Here is a 20,785-nt window from a genome sequence, read left to right as displayed (position 1 = left end):
GTCACTGAGTGCCCTTCTTCCCTCCCATCCCAAGTACGCAGACGGGCACGCCTCTGTTCCCTCTTCAGTGTTCACAGTCAGAGCCTGGGCAGCCTGGGTGCAGAGGGAGAGTCTGTGTCGGGCTCTGCACACCTGTGCAGTGTCCTTCATATGGACAGACCATGGGGTTCGGAGCTGGGAGAAAGCTCTGACTTCTGCACTTCAGCTCAGCCCTTACTCAAGAAGCATGCACTCAGCAACTAGCCCACAGCTTGGCTCACCCCGCCCCATCACCCCAGCATCCTCAAGATGCAGAGGGGAGATGGGTTACCATCATGCCCCACAGGAAGGCTAAGAGGGCCACAGGCAAGGGAGCAGGTTGGGGCGCAAAGGAGTCCAACCAAAAGGCTATGGGAGATGGGCAAGTGTGCTGCACTTGGTTGAGAGACAGGAAAGCGAAGATTCAGTGGAGGGGCAGCCTAATGGAAGGAAGGACATACAGGACAGTGGAGAGATGAAGGGCCAGAGTGGATGGAAGGATGTCAGAACAGAACACAAAGCCACCAGTAGCTGCCCTCCCTCCCTCCCTCCACTCGATACAGGCTTCCCTCACCACAAGGAGCGGGAGCACATTTTTGAACATGGACGAGCTGGGCTTTAGGGCACTTGTTGGTGGCTGTGGTCTCTGCCACCGGGAGGTGTGTCTCGGTGCCCTGTGGGAGTGGATGATACTGAAGAGCTTTCCTGATGCTCTGAGAAATTTGCTTTTTTTTTTAATTGAAATATCCCTAAGACTTGCCACATACACATGGGGCCCCAGAGCACCTGATTCACTTTTAGTTCAATTCCTCAGCACCCGTGTAAGCAGCAGGGCATAGCCACACATTCTGTCACCCTGCCCTGTGGGGAATAGATACTGGAAATTCTGGGTCAGCTGAAAGTGGCAGCTCCAGGTTCAGCGAGAGACCCCATCTCCAAGAAACGTGTGGATGAGCAAAAGACCCTCTCTGGTCTCCACATGTGTGTGTGTGGGAGGCACATGCCTTTGCACTCACATGTGCACACCATACATACACACACACCACACACACAAGCCAAAAGCAGATATTCCCAAGTGATTTTCTTTTTCTCTCAAGGTGGGAGCGATAGGGAAAGACCACGATGCCCTTTGTAAGTCTTTGTATTAATAGTTCCTTTACGGAAAAGTATCATTGAGAGACTCCCCCCCCCCCCTTTGAGATAGGGTCCTAGTCTAGCACAGGCTGACCTGGAGATCACCTGTGGGCCTGGCACGCCCAGCAGTCTCTCAGCTCCGTCTCCCGAGTACTGGGATTAAAGGGTGTGCCACCGTGTGAGATTTCTACCCCAGGGGTTGCCGTCTGGGATGAAGGTTATGGCTAAGTGGGAAAATGATTTATTATTCTGCTTTCTCCTAGAGTATAAAAAAGCTCGCCAAGAGATAAAAAAGAAGTCCTCGGATACACTGAAACTGCAGAAGAAAGCAAAAAAAGGTAACTGAAAATTCCACCCTCAATATTGCGACTTAGAGAAATGAACGCTTGCTAATGTCTTCGAAGGAGATGCTCTTTTATTTGTAGAATTCCTTAGCTGTGGTGCTCTGGAGAAGGGATTGGAGCAAGCAGAATCTGCCCGCATCAGAGTTCTCTCTATGTGTGTATATGCTACGAGTTTGGCGCCCTCGTCAAGTAGAGCTTGTCTCTCTCTCCCTAGTCTCTGTCTGCAGACTGTGAGTTTCCATGCCCACTGTGATTCATAATGAAACCCTGTTTGTTTGTTTTTTTTTTTTTGGAAGCCCTGTGCTAGCCCAAAGAATGCTTTGTGAAAATGTTCTATGATATCTATTGTAGAAATGATACCATTTCTCTCCTCCATCCTCCACAGCCTGTAATCTCTGAAACCCTCCGTTAAGTCTAGTGAGCGCATTAGAAATGGCTGCTGGGAGCCTAGAGTCTTAGTGTCTGCTCCTGCTCATGAGCGGGGCTCCGTCATCCACCATCAAGGGAAGCTGGGCAGATACAAGATGTCCTTCTTCCTTACTTTTGCCCCAGTTCATCATGACAAGTCAGCGAACTGTCAAACCCATGATTCATCTTTGCTCTCTCAGAATGGATGGAGGTTTGAAGAGAAAATAAGCCAAAAACAAATCTTGCTAACTACATCTGCTTTTTAGGCTTTTATAACAGTTTCCCCACACCTAAAATGTAAGAACTTTGTCTTGAGCCAGAGAAGGTGATATTCCTTCCAGACTGTTCTTTCTTGATAGGATGTTCTCTTTTTTTTTTTTTTTTTTTTGAGGTAGGGTCTCACTCTAGCTCAGGCTAACCTGGAATTCACTATGGAGTCTCAGGGTGGCCTTAAACTCATGGTGATCATCCTACCTCTGCCTCCCAAGTGCTAAGATTAAAGGTATGTGCCATGCCTAGCTAAAGATTTTATTATTTATGTATAATAATACATGGAGGCAGGGAAGGAATGAGGAAGAGAGAGAGAGAGAGAGAATGGGCACACCAGGGTGTCTGACCACTGCAAATGAACTCCAGGTGCATCTGGCTTATGAGGGACTTGGAGAATTGAACCTGGGTCCTTAGGTTTCACAGGCAGGCACCTTAACGACTAAGCCATCTCTCCAGCCCTTAGTATGCTCAGTTTGTTTTTTTTTTTCCTTTTATTTATTTACTTGTTTTAGTTTTTTTAATTTTATTTATTTATTTGCCATCAGAGAGAGAGAGAGACAGAGCGAGAGAGAGAATGGGCACACCAGGGCCTCCAGCCACTGCAAACGAACTCCAGATGCGTGTGCCCCTTGTACATGTGGCTTATGTGGGCCCTAGGGAATTGAACCTGAGTCCTTTGGCTTCCCAGGCAAATGCCTTAACTGCTAAGCCATTTCTCCAGCCCAGTATTGTTGTTTTTATCCAGTCCACCTGGCGAATGGTGCCACCCACAGTTAATTAACATGGGTCTTGGCACCTTGCCTATGCGAATCTTGATAATCCCACAGGCATGCCCAGAGGTGCCTTCCCTGGGTGATTCTAGGTCCTGTCAAGTTCACACTCAGTCTCTGTGAACAAGAGGTGCACATTTGGAATGCAAGGAAAAGAGATGAGATGGCAGGACAGAAGTTTATGAGCTTTGGCATTCTAAACGGGGCCCCTTCTCAATTCTCACGACTTCTGTAAGCTCTGTGCCCTCCACTTCAAGGGGGAAGTGATTTTCTCCCTCAGTCAGATTCTCTGCCCCTCTTGGCTGCAAGTGGTTTCTTTGGATCTATTGTTCTGGTCTGGTGCCTTTCAGCTTTATATGCTATCAAACGAGGACCCTTGGGAACTAGTATTTCACAAGTTAAAGGTGTTTGTTTCCTTTTTCATTTTGGTGAGTTTAAAGGTAAACTAGTAAATAAAGTTGCAGAAATAGTCCATGAGATCTGAGGTTCTGGAAAGAGCAGGCTGGTCCCACCTGGCAAACAGCATGGCACATCAAGGCAGGAGAGGAACTGGGCTTGCGGGAGTGGCGCAGGCGGGGTGCTTAAGGCTAGGAAGGGCTGGGGAGCTTGGTGCAAAGGATGAGGTAAGAGGTAGCTATTTTCTGTCAGCTTTCACAGAGTCCTCTTTTCAGCAGCCTGGACTGCTTGGCTGCAAAGATAATCCTTTTATCTAAGCTGTGCGCAGAGGCTCTTGCCCGCCACTCATAAGTCACCGGTTTTGTCCAATTAGCAGAATTCAGACCTCGGGGTGAAGCCCAGTGGCTTGATCACACTGTGACACCGAAAGAAGTTTGTGGCAATTAGACCAGCCCTGGCTCCGGATGCGTGGACACTAATAAGCTGCCCATCCAGGTCGGATGGAAAGATTTGGGATTCAGGATGCTGGGTTGCCTGGGACATGAAATGTGCCTACCTGTGGGACTTGGTGATAATTGGCCCGGAGTTTTGAGGTTTCTCAGGTCATTTGAGCCTGAGGTGAAGAGACTGGAGGCTCTGATCTTGGATGTCTGAAGCAGTTGTCTCTTTAGCCCCAACCATGTCCTTTCCGGATCCTGTATTAATGCTTACAGGGCCAGTTAGCTCAGAAGCTTGCAGCGTTCTTGGTGATTTTACTTCAAAGGCAAGCAGAGAGCAAGCTTATTTTTTTTTCTAAAATACCTAAACACACTCCTAGGCATATATCCAAAGGACTCATCTCATTTCCTTAGAAGTACATGCTCAACCATGTTTATTGCTGCTCAATTTATAATAGCTGGGAAATGGAACCAGCCTAGATGTCCCTCAACAGATGAGTGGATAATGAAGATGTGGTACATTTATACAATGGAGTTCTACTCAGCGGTAAAGAAAAATGAAGTTATGAAATTTGCAGAAAAATGGATGGACCTGGAATGTATTATACTAAGTCAGGTAACCCAGGCCCAGAAAGCCAAGCGCCACATGTTCTCCCTCATATGGGGATCCTAGCTACAGATGACTGGGCTTCTGTGTGAGAATGAAAATACTTAGTAGCAGAGGCCAGTAAGTTGAAAAGGAGACATAAAGGGTGGAGAAAGGAAGGGAAGAGGATACTTAATAGGTTGATATTGTATATATGTAATTACAATGATTGTAATGGGGAGGTAATATGATTGAGAATGGAATTTCAAACGGGAAAGTGTGGGGGTGGGGAGGGAGGGAATTACCATGGGATATATTTTATAATCATGGAAAATGTTAATAAAAATTAAAAAAAAAAAAAATAAAAAAAAATAAAATACCTAAACACAATTTTAAACTATGCAATTTTAAAAAATTTTAGAGTATGCGAGAGAGAGACAGTTGGTGCACCAGGGCCTCAGCCACTGAAATCTAACCCCAGATGCTTGCGCCACCTACTGGGAATGTGCAGCCTTGTGCTTTCCTCACCTTTGTGTGTCTGGCTAACGTGGGATCTGGAGAGCTGAACATGGGTCCTTAGGCTTCACAGGCAAGCGCCTTAACCACTGAGCCATCTCTCCAGCCCTAGACTATGTACTTTTATAGTATATCTGGACTGGAGGCATAGCCTTCTAGAAGAAGGTACTAGAGTCCTCATTCTGACCAGACTGCTGTGGTGGAGTGCTTTCCTTGCAGACATCTGACCTCAAAATGACTTTGGCAGCACCATAAAGAGTAATGGGAAATCTGAAGATTTTGGGGTTTTGGTTAGCTCAAGTTTTCAATCTGCTAGGAATCCTGTTGTGTCTGTCCACATCCCTCCTTCAGGTGGCAGGTCTTGGGCGATTGGCTTGTAAGATGGGCTGTGTGAGGATGGGTAGAGGCTGTGGCTACCTGCTTCTGTGTCCTGCTAGAGCTGCGCTGTTTAACACAGCCGGAGAGTCACTTTTGGTTTAATACGCTCCAGGACGCTGCCAAGCAGCCTTCTGCCATGCTCCTTTTCAGGAGCCGAGCTTTGATCTAGAAACTCTTCTGACTCTCCTTTTGAAGATTCCACATGCCTTTGTGCAGATAAGCCTGGCATTAGCCTCGTCCTTGACATAGGCAGACACGTCAGCTGGGATGTGACTTGTGAGCAGCTTGCCTCTCCTATACTCTGCAAACCTCACCTTGGTCACATTTTTCATTCGACTCCTTATGAGAGTGCTAATTTATAACTTAAAAGTTTTCAAATAGTTCTCTCATAGACTTTATTTACTTAATTTATTTTTTTGGTTTTTCGAGGTAGGGTCTCGCTGTAGCCCAGGCTGACCTGGAATTCACTATGTAGTCACAGGGTGGCCTCAAATTCTTGGCATTCCTCCCACCTCTGTCTCCCAAGTGCTAGGATCAAAGGCATGTGCCACCATGCCCAGCTTGTCATAGGCATTTTAAATGGGCTGCCTCTGTTGGTTTTCCCTACATCTACAAAATATTTTATTTATTTGTAATCAGAGAGGGGAAAAGAGAGAGGGAATGTGGATGAGAATGGTCACACCAGGATCTCTTGCCACTGCAAACAAACTCCAGATGCATGTGCCATTTTGTGCATCTGGCTTTACATGGATCCTGGGGAATTGAACCCTGGGCCAACAAGCCTTGCAAGCAAGCACCCTTAACTGCTGAGCTCTCTCTCTCTCTAGCCACCCTGCACTGTTTTAAAGTATATTGGAAGGTGGGTGAACCATGCCTGTCTCTCTTTTTTTTTTTTTGAAGGCAGGCTTGTTGAATGAATGCTTCACCTAAGACAAGGAATCAAAAAGAGAATACTGGCCTGGAGAGATAGCTTAGTGGTTAAAGCATTTGTCTGCAAAGCCTAAAGACCCAGGTTCGATTCTCCAGGTCCACATAAGCTAGATGCACAAGAGTTTGTTTGCAGTGGCTAGAGGCCCTCATGTGCCCATTCTCTCTCTCTCCCCACCCTCTGCAACCAATCAATCAGTCAATAATTTTTTTTAAAAAAGGAGAGTACCTCCTCCCTCATAGCACTTCTGGTCTAGGGCACAGGGTAGAGCTAGCCTTCACAAGTAAGGGGGAGAAAGCTACAGCAAGTTGGAGAGGTGCTATGGAACCAACTCTGTGGCTCCGAACTCTTAGTGATGTCACTTGAGCATACTTCCTTGTGCCAGCCTTTTGGGTTCCAAGAGATACTGTAAGCAGTTCATTAGCTTATGACACTTGACAATGGAAAATTAGTATTCTTGTTCTCACCGCCCCCCCCCCCATTTTTTCCAAGGTAGAGTCTTGCTCTACCTCAGGCTGACCTGGAATTCACTATGTAGCCTCAGGCTGGCTTGAAACTCAAGGCACCATCCTACCTCTGCCCCCCAAGTGCTGGGATTAAAAGTGTGTGCCACCACACCCGGCTCCTTGTTCTCATTTAATTAACCATTTTATCATCATCATCATCATCTTGTATATGTTGTATCTTGTCAAGGCTCAAAACCAGGGACTTACGCATGCTAGGCAGGTGTTCTACCACTCAGCTGCATCTCCAGAACCAACATTCGCCCCCAGAACCAACATTGTTTTAAGTTCACACATCAGCTTGAGAGTGTAGCCTACAAGCAGACCAGTGGCCACATATGCGCAAGGCCCCAGGTTCAATTCTCAGCACGGGAGAAGTATCAGGGTAAAATTAAAGAATTAATTAAGAAGAAGCCTTCTGTTTCCATCTGTAGCCACTGAACATTTGGCAGAGACTGGCTTTGCAAGAGAGAACTGAAACACAAATATGTTAACCCTTTCAATAGTTGAACTGACCAGTTCTCAAACAAAAACAGAACAGAGTCAGTGTTCTGTATGTATGTATGTATGTATGTATGTTTATGTGTGTATGTATTAGAGTTCCTTGCCAGCAGAATATTTACTATTGTGTTAGAAATTTAGGTTCTTTAATTGTTTTTCCATTTTCATCCCACTGTAAGCTAGGATTCTGTAGCTCTTTCTCAAGTTACAGTAAATCACACCTGAAGGTTTTCTTGCTGAGGCATTTGAATTGGCCTCTTCCAACTTGTTCTCATCTCGTTTTCCTCCCTCCCCCTCCCTCCCTCCCTTCCTTCCTTCCTTCGAAACAGAGAGGGAGTGAGGGAAAGAGAGAAAGGAATGGGTGCACCGGGGCCTCCAGACACGTGTGCCACTTTGTGTATCTGGCTTACATGGGTCCTGGGGAATTGAACCTGGGTCCATTGGCCTTGAAGGCAAGTGCTTTCATCACTAAGCCATCTGTCCAGCTCCTCCATCTCTTTTGACCAAATCCTCATGCCCAAGAGGTGGAAATTACTAAGAAGTTATGCAGGAAGGGCTGTTAGCTCAGCAGGAAAGGGGAGCTTTAGTGCCCAGCTTTGTTTCCCAGACTTGTAACCCGTGGTGGTAGCCATCAGCGGCCTAACATGTGGGCAGTGGTAAGGCAGGCACTGCTCGCCGCCCAGTTTGACCTTGTTTTCCTTTCTGTGTCAATTGTGTGTCCTGAACTTTGTCACCGTGCGCCCCCGCCAGTGGATGCTCTGGGTAAGTCTACATTCCAGTCTTGGAGGCTGGTCCTTGCTGTGGGCTTTCTCTGATTGTTCACATCGATGCTTGTTGCCCAGATTTTTCTGCCTGCTCTGAACAATCAATTGTGCCTATTTAATTTCCCATAACTTTCTAAGAAAATCGTGTGTGTGTGTGTGTGTTTTAATTGTTTCTTTTCTTGGATATCTGGCCATGCAGTTGCTGGCACCATGTCCTACAAGCTGTTGCATCTTTTCCTAATTCAGTAATAGACTTGTGGAAAAAAGAAATACCAAGCAGTTGCCACCCTCCCTTTCACAGGAAGTCAGCATGTTAGCTGGGCATGGTGACGCCCACCTTTAATCCCAGCACTTGGGAGGCAGAGGTAGGAGGATCATCATGAGTTCAAGGCCACCCTGAGACTACATAGTGAATCCCAGGTCAGCCTGCGCTAGAGCGAGACCCTACTTGAAAAACCGTAAAAAGGAAAGTCAGTATGTTTACACAACAGTGCCTACGTACCTGAGCACATATGAATGTAGATATGTGTTCCACTGGCAAAGCATAAAGTGCTACACTAAATAGCACCTCAAAATAATTCCCATGCCAGATTTGGTTATGTTAAGTTCTAAAAAAAAATACCTGCCTTATCCACTCAGGACCATATATAATTCACTTTTTCAAAATCCAAAGTATTTCTTATTTCGGCAGAGTTGGTGAAATGCTTCGTTTCCAAGGCATCAGGTCTTCAAACGCAGTAGCCAGGATGATTCTCTTGGTTGAATGTGAGCCTTGCCGCGGGTGATCATGCTTCCTTCCTGCCCTGGAGTTTGTTGCTGTCCTTCTGTCTTGGGAAGGTCTGTCTATGAGGCATCCACATGGCTGTCTTGCCCTGGTGTGCCCTACTGGCCCTTGAGCATTTTACTAACAGCTCCCTGCAGGTGTCTCAGATTGGGCTGTGGGGCCAGGATGGCCTGCCGTCGCTGGGACACGGTTCTGCCGCTCTGTCCCCTCGTGGTGATGCGAGGTAGCCCCTCCTCAGCTTCAAATAGGTGACCTCTCCCTGTTCCCTGTGTTGTGACTAGGAAACCATCTATAGTAAACTTCTACAAGGAAGGTAAGATGCAGGCACATTTTTGCTCATTGCAATAAAATTAACATGTAATTTATCATTTTAATCATTTTAGATTACATGTTTCAATGGTTTTATACATTCACAACCATCACCACTTTCTAATTTCAGACATTTTATCACCCGAGAATGACACCTCTTTCCTGTTGAGCAGTCACTCCTGTACTCCCCACCTCCTCCCAGCCAGTCCCTGACAGCCACATGCCTGCGTTCTGTCTCTGGTGTCACCCATTGTGAACATTTCATATAAAAGCACTCATATCACTGGGCCTTCTGAGGTCAGTCTCCCGACTGTCAGGTTTTATGAGACCTTTTACCAAGAGCCAGCCCTGAGTCAGTCAGACCATTCACTTTGTTTGTGAACTGATGAAGATACCAACCAGACAGCCTTCTGGAACTTTTTTTTATTTTTTATTTTGGCTTTTTGAGATAGTTTCACTCTATCCCAGGCTGACCTGGAATTCACGGTGTAGTCTGAAGGTGGCCTTGAACTCATGGTAATCCTCCTACCTCGGTCTCCTGAGTGCTAGGATTAAGAGGTGTGCGCCCCATACCCAGCTGGCTTTGGAACGTCTGAGGATTTGCTTTTCTTAGTCAGAGACATCTCTTCAGCCCCTTTCATTCCCCGTTTTGCAGGGACAGGTTCCTAGGGCAAAGCCACAGCACCGAGTTCTTCAAGAGCTATGACTGTGGGTGTGGAGTTTTAAGAAAAGGCCTGTGGCTTGAAAACCTTGTATGTTTGTAAAGCTGACCAGATTTGAACCTAGCAGTTTGATAATTAAATGCTCTTGGGCTGAGAGGGTGTTGCTCACTGACAAAGCATTTGCCTAGCCTGCATCAAGCCCTGAGTCTGATCTGAGCACTGTCCACCCCAACCCCACTGCCACCCCCGAGAAAGAAAAAGGTCTGGTTTAAAAAGAGAAACTGTATGTGCACTCATGTTTTCCATACACATATGTTCCACGTACATGTATGGAGCCTGAAAGAGTTGGATTGAATCTAGTTGGAGATATGTATGGATATGTGTGCGTATACACACATAGGTGTACTTGCTTATATGTATATATGTGTGTGTAATATATGTGTGTCTATACACACATACACGTATCTCCTTTGATGTCACTATTTACCATGAAGCACGGAGTCCTTGCATAAGTAATTGTACGTACCCTACAATGGAAGGAATTGACAATCATTACAAATCAATTTGTCCTTGGAGAAAGTACAACATTCCCTTGAAGAGTGTGATCTCCTCCAAACCACTTGGTGTAATCAGATGTGCTCTGTGCTGGAAACACTGAGTGTAACAAAAGGTGTAGCCTGGGGCCAAGGGGAGGCAACACAGGAGAGGTATTCCAGGCATAGGGGACCAGATGGGTGGCATGTGGGTTGTAGCCATGTAGTCAGGAGCCCGAGACCCAAGGGTGAAGGGTGGACAAGACCCAGATGGCTATCTTGAGAGCAGTGTGCGTTATACCCTAGGAATGGCATTGAGGCTAGCTGCGGTCCCACTCGAGATTCCTACATCCGTGTAAGAGCCTCGGTGACGGTGGAGGCTACCTTACCTCTGGCTTCCTGGGCAGCCTCTCGCCCTGACTTGCCTGCAGGATGGCTCGTTGGGCCTTGTTTTCCAACACACCCCAAACTAGATGACACTTCTCCCCACATCATCCTTCCTTTCCTGGAAAAGTCCATGCTTGGGGGCTCAAAGATACTCTAGTCAGGAAAATGCACAAGAGCCCGAGTCTGATATGATCCCCAGACCATGAACAGTGACGAGCTTGGTGGCGGGTGCCTGTGCTCGCTGGGGAGGTAAAGACACGGGAAGACCCGCGTGTCAGTACGCCGGCTGGTTAGTTAGTGAGCTCCATGCCAGTGAGAGACCCTGCTTAAGAGGGGGTGTTTGTGAGGGTGACACCAAAGGTGACCCTGTGGCCTCCTCGTGCACATGCACACATGCTCCCACGCACATCTGCACACGCACACCCCTTGGTGCTGGAAGTTGAGTGTGTACCTACAAAGGGAAGATTTTCCCTGCCAGGCCCAGGAAGTGGCCTCCACGTGAACTCTGTAGAGATGTGTGAATTCACCCTGGGTGGGATGCACGTCACAGCTGAGTCTCGCACAGACATGGCCCCTTGAGTGGTGTTTCCCGTGGCACTGAGCCCCAAATGTCCCTGTGCGCAGGGGGACTGTGGTGGGGTGGGCTGCGTTCAGGCCGGGAGAGAGACAGTCACCACGTGGGGCCCCCGTGGGAGCTGAGAGCTTTTCTCCCTGTCGGCTCTGACCAGTCACCAGGACAGCTTGTTTAGGTTACTAATTACTCATATAATGTGGTTTTTATCTCCCTAGAGAACATTAACCCGAGGTGCAGAGCATGGCTGAGTGGTGGGGCGGGCGCGCTTCCTCCTTTGAATCGCAACCCTTAAGCCGTTCACGTTGTTCCCGGGGTTAATTGACTCACATCTGGTGCCATGCTTTCATTCATAAACACTCTCCTTGACGACCGCAGTTGAGTGGGGTGAAGTGCCCATTCGGAAAGCAGGTACGAGGTGCCACCCTGTGTTGGACTCCCTCGGCTGCTCCAGGGCCCCCACAGTGAAGTATTTCTGCTCTAAAACATCTATGCCTCATCTCCGTGGTGACATAAATTCCCTGACTTAAGCCCTCCAGAGTTGGCATATATGCCACAGGCAGGACCCAGTTCCATAAAACTGCCCTCATTTTAGCCACCAGCCCTAAGTAGCATCTCCTAAGATACCACCCACTTCTGCCCAGCCAGTGACAAACTCAAGATTTCTGGTCACTGTGCTTGATTCCATAGAATGGCTCACAGAACACAGGGAGATGCGTGGTGAGGACAGTTGATCGCAGACACAGATGGGCTAGGGGAAACACTACCCTGGGGGGCAAGGTGGACAGAGAGGGCGTAGAGCCTCTGTGGCCCCCTGCGCGCCCCACTCTTCTAGCTCACGATACCACACTCACTCACCAGGAAGCTCCCCAAACTACTGGTCCAGAGTTTTTATCGAGTGCATCAAATAGGGCAACGGGGAAGCGTGGGAGCTTGGGTCTCTCTAAGTGACTAAATCATCACCCTCTCTCCTCTCCCATGGGGCCACATCTGATCTTAATTGTCTCCCAAAGGCCATGAATACAAGAATTTGTGGATTAAGTTTCTAACACATGGAATTTGGGGACAGAAGTCAAACAGTCACACTCAACTAGGAGAGAATACTGATGCTGAGATGTAGTGAAAGAATTCTGCAAATGTTTGCATTTAATCATATAGGGGAGAATTTCAAAGGGAAGTAAGTTCATACCTGTAACCCTAGTGCTCCGGAAGCCGAGGCAGGAGGATTGCCCCAAGTTTGAAGCTAACTAAGGCTATAGAGTTGAGAGAATTACAGGCCAGCCTAGAACTCTATCTCAAAAAAAAAAAAAAAAAAAAATTCCAGGACTGGAGAGATGTTTTAGCAGTTAAGGTGCTTGCCTGCAAAGGCAAGGGACCCAGGTTTGATTCCCCAGTACCCATGTAAAACCAGATGCACAAAGTGGCACATACATCTGGAGTTTGTTTTTAGCAGCTAGAGGCCCTGGTGTGCCCATTCTGTCTCCCCCCTCAAATAAATAAAACATTTTTAAAAAGTCAATTATTGGGCTAGAAAGATGGCTTAGCGGTTAAGCGCTTGCCTGTGAAGCCTAAGGACCCCAGTTCAAGGCTCGGTTCCCCAGGTCCCACGTTAACCAGATGCACAAGGGGGCACATGCATCTGGAGTTTGTTTGCAGTGGCTGGAGGCCCTGGCGTGCCCTCCCTCCTTCTCCCTCTCCCTCCTTCTTTCTCTCTTTGTCTGTTGCTCTCAAAAAAAAAATAAATAAATAAATAAAACCAAAACAAATTTTTAAAAAATTTTAAAAAGTCAATTATTTACACCCTCCTCTGGCTATTCTCCCCTGCTAAACACCCAGTATTAATATGGACTCTAGGGGGCAGGCGTGGTCAGTGCACAGTGTCTGTATGGACCCCAGGGGTGGGCAGTGGTCAGTGCATGCTGTCCGTATGGACCCCAGGGGTGGGCAGTGGTCAGTGCACGCTGTCCGTATGGACCCCAGGGGTGGGCAGTGGGCGGTGTACGGTGTCTGTATGGACCCAGGGGTGGGCAGTGGGCAGTTCATCCTTACCCACGCCAGACTTTGTTCTCAGGGTATCATGTGGATAGACTTGATTGCACATCAATCAAATGAGTTAGGTACTAGTATTCATGTCTCATGGGTTAGGGAAAATCACAGAACATGAGTTTGCCTGAAAATTATTGAAATTTAAAGCTTGCGTGACCAAATCTGTATTTTGATCTGTAGACGTTTCCCCCCTTTGGGGGATCAGCCAGACCTGCTACAAGGTGTTAGCAGTGGGTGACTTGTAAAGGAGGGTAAGAACTGCGTCCTTGGGAGGGACAAAGACTCTTATTGGAAATCGAATCTCCAGTGTCACCTTTCATGCCCACTTCAGTATTTATGTCCCCTATTTCAGCATTCATATTCCACGTGTCAGTATTTATAGCAGATACTGCATTGACTATAAGATGCATAGGTACTTTCTGGAGCACAAACAGGGAAAAACCACTACCAACTAAACTGTAACCCACCATTGGTTGCCAGACACATTCTGATTTATGAGGGGCAAAAAATCCAGACAAGTGGGCATTAGGAGGAAATGCAGCATTTTTATGTGTGTCAGGTGGCTACAAGTTGTTTTCCAAGATTCTGATGGCCTTTCCCGTCTGTCTGAAAGAGAGAACTGCCTTTGGGAGTTTTGCTAATCCCTGCAGGAGTCCTGGTCCAGAATGGCCTGGGAATGCTCTTTCTTCTCTGAGGCCATGAATGCCCATTGCAGCCCCATGCTACCTGGGCCAGGGTGGGAGTGGGCAGCTCCAGGCTGTTCCGAGGGGTACGTGAGCGCCCTCCATCAGGACCTGTTGCGTTCAGGAAGCACAAAGCCTGTGGGCTTCTGACAGAAAGGGTCTAGGATTGGATTCTAGCCGCACCCATTAATAGCTTAGTAGCCCTGTGTGAGCCGCCTTGTCTGCCTCACTTTCCCCATTGAAGAAAGACTATTCATTCCTGCCTTGAACGTGTATACAAAGATCAAGTTGGGAAGCTGATATGGACTCTTCACTTCATTCTAGAAAGCTTTGAAAACTCTCCCTACTTTTTCTACATTCCTTTCGCCTTCTTCCTCCGGGGTGGCCCACAGCGTGCTGTCCATTCATAGTGGACTGCCCAGCATTTTCCTATAATAAATTCAGGGGCTTGGTGGGGGAGGGGCTCCTGCCCAGTGGTCATTGTGAATAGACTCAAGACCTAGAAGCTGGCAGTGGGCAGGAGCAAAGGTTTTGAGAATGAGGATGACTTCGAGTTTACAAAAAAAGCCAAATGCAATTCTTGGCCTAAGAATACATAGACACCCAGCTAAGGCCCTCAGTCCTCCTCCTGCCTGCCTGGCTGTCCTGGGGTTTGCTGGCTCTGGCCATTTGAGGCCATGGTGGCTGAGAGACTGACTGAATAATCTCAGTGAAGCTACTGTGTCGGCACCTCATTCATTTGCCAGACAGATGTGCTGCGTGAGAAGATACAGTACTGGCAGAAACAGGCATGGTTTATGAGAGCAGGGCAGACTGCCCTAGATCAACCAGCTAGGACATATAAAATCACACAGACATTGGAACTGGGGAGCACCGTGGAGGAGGAGGGGCTTAGATCAAGGAAGAGGGTCCCGGCCGTGAGAGGGACTTCCCTGAGCACTGAACTCACTGGAGGAACACCCGTTAAGAGGTGGGGCAGAGGGCGCACGAGGGCAAGGGCAGTCATTGCAGACCCTGAAGGGGCACAGGAAGCAGCTGCAACTGTCCAAGTGCGAGTGATGCCGGCCGAGGGGAGAGCGAGTGTGGCCGCAGCGTGCGCTCAACATGCTGCTGCTGGCTGACCCGCGCGCGAGCCCTCCACCCCTGCAGAGTCAGCAGACCCAGCCAACCACAGATGGAAACCATTACCAAACTGCATCTGTGGGGTGGAGAGATGGCTCAGTGGTTAAATGCACTTGCTTGTAAAGCCTGACAGCCCAGGCTCGATTCCCCCATACCCACGTAAAGCCAGATTTGGAGTTTGTTTGGGTGGTAGGAGGCCCTGGTGCACCCGTACTCTATCAAATTAGTTTTTAAAAAATCAAGAATTAAATTTAAAAACTTGCCAGGCAGGGTGGCACATGCACCCCAGCACTCAGAAGGCAGAGAGAGGTAAGAGGATCACCATGGGTTCAAGGCTACCCTGATACTACATAGTGAATTCCAGGTCAGCCTGGGTTGGAGTGAGACCTTACCTCGAAAAACCAAAATAAATAAATAAAAACTTGCAGCAGGGTGGCACATGTCTTTAATCCCAGCACTTGGGAGGCAGAAGAGGAAGGATCTCTGAGTTCAAGGCCATCCCGGGGGCTACAGAGTTTGGTCCAGGTCAGCCTGAGCTAGAGTGAGACTCTACCTCAAAAAGGGGTAGGGGAAGGGCTGGAGAGATGGCTTAGCAGTTAAGGCACTTGCCTGCAAAGCCCAAGAACTCAGGTTTTGATTTCCCAATATCCACATAAAGCCAGATGCATAGGTGGCACATGCATCTGGAATTAGTTTGCAATGGCTAGAGGCCTTGGTATGTCCATTCTCTCTCCCTCTCTCTGCCTCAAATAACTAAATAAATAAAACCAAACAAAAAAATTGCAATTGTATTCTTGTCATGATTCCCAAATAGTATAACAACCATTGACACAACATTTTCATTGTATTTGGTGGAAGTGATTTATAGGTGATTTAAAGTATATGGGAGAAAGTGTATAGATTGCTTCAGCAGCTATAAATACAAACAGAAATATCATTACATGTCAGTAAATTTAAAAAATAATCATTGTGTCTTTAGTGTGATATATCCTAAATAGAAATGTACTTACCGTAACCATAATTAGAACGATCTTTATAGTTTGTTTACTTTAGAATACTACTATTTGAAAGCCCTCTCATTATAACATAATGTGTATTTAAAATAACTTTGTTAAATCCAAATTAGATCACACACTTACTTTGCTGTCCTAATTAGATACACTTTTTAAAGTTTGTTATTTTTAAGTTTTTTATCTATTTATTACAGAGAGAGAGAATATGAATATGAATATGGGCACATAGGGCCCCCAGCCACTGCAAGTGAACTCCAGAGGCATGCGCCGCCTTGTGCATCTGGCTTATGTGGGTCCTGGAGAATCAAACCTGGGTCTTTAGGCAAGCACCTTAACCACTAAGCCAGCTCTCCAGCCCTAAAACCCAATTTTTTTTTTTTTTTTAGATAGGGTGTCAGTATGTAATTCGAGTTGGCATCAAACTTGAAATCCTTCTGCTTCAGCCTCCTGAGTGCTAGGGTTACAGGCATGTGCCACATTACTAGCATAAGTGTCTGTTATTAATTATACTAGATACACACCTTACTAACTGATGGCATAAATTTTTCCAGTCTTGTATAATTGCAGTCTATTAAAGAAATTTTGGCTTCTGTGATCAAGACATATCTTTGCAGGGTTGGACAAACATCATGGATTTGAACCTGCTGTCCCCTCAGCTCCCTTCATACTTCTCCACACTAAAGTTAATGACATTATTTCTGGTTTAGCTTACAGTCCGTGTTATGATATTTGACAGCATAAAGAGGCTGAGAGACTGTGGAAGGCCTACACCAGCCCTACTTCATATGGCCTCAGCCAGTGGGACCTGGCATTGGCCATGTTGTTTTGCAGGTCACTAAGAAAGAGTGGGCTTGCTGCCTTTCAGAGCTTTGTGACTAATAGCCTCCTATGAAATGGCGTGTCCAATCGGCTGCCCTGTGCAGCATGCAACAGGGAATAGCTGTGCATGCAGCCCAACACAAAATTGCAGACTTAACTTAAAGCATCACACAAGTTTCTTTCTTTCTCTTTTCTTTTTCTGGTAATTCAATTGCACAGTTCTTGAGCATGAACTTTGTAGATGACAGGGTCATGTCACAATGTCAAAAGGTTGGACACAGGGCTGGAGAGATGGTTCAGTGGTTAAGGTACCCACATAAAGCCAGATGCACAAGGTGGCGCATGCCTCTGGAGTTTGTGGTAGCTAGAGGCCCTCACGATTCTAATAAAGCGTTACTTACACAAGCTAGCTTGCTGTTCATGTGCTACAGTTGAGGTGGTGAACTTTCTGCCTGCAATTGTTACATGCTTGTCTCTGGATAACTGGGTTCTGTGGACATGGCTAGGTGGGCCCCCACCTTCAGCGTGTCGCCAGCAAAGACCTGACCTTAGTTCCCTTGTTCTCCGGGTGATTCTACCGGAACACATCAGGACCCTCCGCCAGGGAGTCACATGAGCTGCAGTGGACTACTAGGTCCCAGAGCCAGGGAGTGACACTTCGGCCTTTGTTTTTCAGGACAGAACCGTCTGCCCAAACAGAGACTCTTTGACTGTGGTGGACCCAACAAAGGCACCTTGTGCCCATTTTTGGAAATGTTCACAAGCCCTCACCTTGTTCTTCCATCCCTAATCTCTTCCGGATATTCTAACAAAAGAATACCATTCCCGTGTGTCCCAGGCTTTTGCTGGCACAGGTCTCTGTTGGGTTTTGAGCGAGGCAAGGAGGCAAACCAGGAGGTCACCCTGGTCACAAATAAGCCAGATAAATGTGCCCTTCAGATGTTAGAAATTGCAAATGGCTGATCCTAGAACAATGGCTGCTGTAAAGCTTTGGGGGCCATAAGTGAATACGGTGTTGTTAAGTCCTGGGAAATGGTGGATTCCGCTCCAGGAAGGACTGTAGGACTATGACGAGTAGCATTTGTTCTAGAAGCTGGTGGTTTCAGCAAGCTGCCCTGGTGGCTCTCTTTTGTCCACAGGGAGAGGTGACATCCAGCCTCAGTTGGACAGTGCTCTGCAAGATGTCAATGATAAATATCTCTTGTTGGAAGAAACCGAAAAGCAGGCCGTCCGCAAAGCTTTGATTGAAGAACGTGGCCGATTCTGTACCTTCATCTCCATGCTGCGTCCAGTGATCGTAAGTTGATAGAAAGCTCTGCAAGGCTTGAACTTGGTGGGCTGGAGGAAGCTTCTTTCTTCATTTGTGCATCCACCATTGAGTTACCGAGAATCTACTGCTGTCAGGAATCATAATGACAGGATCTTGTCCATAGACCAGCAGTTCTCTGCAAGGTGCTGATGTCCTTGTGACCCAATCCTTCTTCATGGTTTTCCTTTCTCTCCCTGAGTCATCTAGGTCTAGCGTAGCTGGGTTTGGTGGCACATGCCTGGAATCCCAACTCTTAGAGGATTTCCATGAAATTAAGGCACACCTGGGCAATATAGTGAGTATCAAGCTAGCTAGGACTGTGTATCCCTGTACTATGGTTCTTAAAGTGGAGTTCTCAAGTTTGCAGGACATCATCATCTGGGAACTAAAATTGAAAATTCTCAGGCCAAACCCAGACCCACTGAAAGCAAAGCTGTGGGGCTTGGGCCCCTCCAGGTGGTTTTTGGGACCTGCTGGACAAGTCAAATACTTGACTTGTGAGTTTTAGACTGTGAGATTAATCCAGGAAGATCCATGAGCCAGTTCAGACTTACTATTTAGGTAAATTATTTGCATGCTGTGTTGAGAATGTTCGTAGCAACCATTCTTGGCACAGTAGAAAGCCCCAGTCACCTGCCTCGGCCCGAGCACAGTGCTTGGACATGCGTTGTTCCCTTTCATCATTCTTGCATGGGTCCACGGTCCAAGCTGCACATTCGGGAAAGTAACACACGCTTCCATCCCATCTTACTTGCATGTATGCAGATGAGGGGAAGAAAGGAGAGAGAAAAAGGGTCAGCTAATGTCTCGTGAACACACATGATCTGTCACCAACCAGACTCTGATATCCCCAGATCAAAAGTAGCAGTCACCTTGTCATTGCTGGAACAAGACCCTCACCCAGAAAGAGATCGTAGGAGGGAAGGGCTTTGAGTTTACAGTTTTGAGGGGAGGTCTCATGGTAGAGAAAGCATGGCAGAGCAGACAGCAAGGGTAGTCACGTCTTGTTACATCCATCAGCTGGGAGGAAGCAGCTAAGAGAGCTACTAACAGACACCCAGTAGGGCTGGACTTACAAACCCCACGGCCAGCCCCAACACCACCTCCAGCCAAGCCCCGCCTCCCAGAGGCCCCACCGGCCGGGGGTCTTGTGTGAGGCCTCATCCCAAGCACATGAGGCTATGGGGGACATTGCACATTCTAGCCACCACATCACTTCAGTCACTAAAGCAAGCTACATAAGCCAAAGGAAGGACCCTGCTTACGTAGTGTGGAAGTCCTCCGGGTACTATGAGGAGGCCCTTGTGGTCTCTTCCTAATATCCCTGGCCCACAGATCATTCCATGATGGCAGATTTTTATTTTCCCTATCTCTTTCCAAAAAGATAGGGCTTGCCCTGCCATTAACTGAGTCCCCTCCCACAGTGCCTTTCCTAAAAGGTTGAATGGTTCCTGCAGTGACCATAACAAAAGCAGTTGGACCCAGATGATGAGATGACTCTCTTGTGACAATGCATGTGAAATATCTTGCTTCAGGAAGAAGAAATCTCGATGCTCGGGGAAATTACCCATCTTCAGACCATATCAGAAGACCTGAAGAGCCTGACCATGGACCCTCACAAGCTGCCCTCATCCAGTGAACAGGTATAGGTCTCCCTGATCCAGGAAAGTCCCTCAGTTCATCCTCACTCTTCTGCCCAGTTGTGGAGAAAGAAACTGAGGCACAGAGAGATGAAGTCACCTTAAGCAGGGTCAAACTAGCTAATAAGTAGAGAGACTGTGAGCTGAGTGGTCCCCCACCAGGGCCTATGTACCTGACCATTATGTCCATCTCCTCTCTAGACCTGAACTGTCATGGCTCCTTGTCCCCCCTTTCTGCTGTGCTCATTAAGCAACGCATGGGGCCTTTGTCATCTTGGGAAAAGATGGTGTGTTTTATGCTTTATTCATTTGACGCACGTGACATTCATACTGTACTACGTGGGAAAAGACTGGCTTGGAAGAACAATTAATGAGTGACCCACTGGTGTTAGCCCCTTGCCTACAATTCTCCTGGCCTCCCGAAGGAGCAGCTCACAAGATGAATTTGGAAACGTGGGTTTCCTAGTGTGTAAAACTTCTAGTAGACTAGAGCACATAGCCACTCCATTAGTAGACCCTTGTGGAGGACTCTTGATGTGAGCAGGAGGTGGACTTTATGCTTGAGTGGCTGTTCAGCTCACAGGGAGGCAGATGTAGAGAACATACTGCAGAAGTGACTTCCTCTTGATTTTGTGAGGTTTTCACATTTCCAGCTCAGCCAAATAGGGCACAAGTGAGCCCTCGACATCGAGTGGTTAAAGGGCAACCAACCAGTACGCAATCCATTGCCACCTTTACAGCAACACAGGGTGGGGATCCTGCACATTGCAGCTGTGGGCACGCACAGCTCTTAGAAGTTGTTAATTGGTCACTATAATTATCTCCCCATCGATATTTCCTGGTTTCCCTTTACTGTCTCCACCGGCCCATTGGTTATGGGTTTGCTTGTCTTGGGAGAAGGATTGTGATACTGATGGGCTGGTAGCATGGCTCTTTAGTTACTGCAGGTAACAT

At 47.3% G+C, this 20,785-nt stretch overlaps 1 protein-coding gene across 7 annotated transcripts in view; it reads left to right on the top strand.

The window, feature by feature from the left end:
- Positions 1-20,785, top strand: part of Mtss1 (MTSS I-BAR domain containing 1) — a 170,958-nt gene that overhangs the window by 135,626 nt on the left and 14,547 nt on the right. For all 7 annotated transcript variants that reach the window (XM_045143046.1, XM_045143048.1, XM_004661347.3 and 4 more), the window contains exons 6-8: positions 1,416-1,490; positions 18,022-18,179; positions 19,727-19,834. In XM_045143046.1, coding sequence (XP_044998981.1) covers positions 1,416-1,490; positions 18,022-18,179; positions 19,727-19,834 — 341 coding nt within the window. The remainder of the gene's footprint in view (positions 1-1,415; positions 1,491-18,021; positions 18,180-19,726; positions 19,835-20,785) is intronic.

This window comes from Jaculus jaculus, chromosome 2, assembly GCF_020740685.1.
Source record: "Jaculus jaculus isolate mJacJac1 chromosome 2, mJacJac1.mat.Y.cur, whole genome shotgun sequence".
NCBI classification, from domain to species: Eukaryota; Metazoa; Chordata; class Mammalia; order Rodentia; family Dipodidae; genus Jaculus; species Jaculus jaculus.
This window is presented reverse-complemented; position numbering and strand designations above follow the sequence as displayed.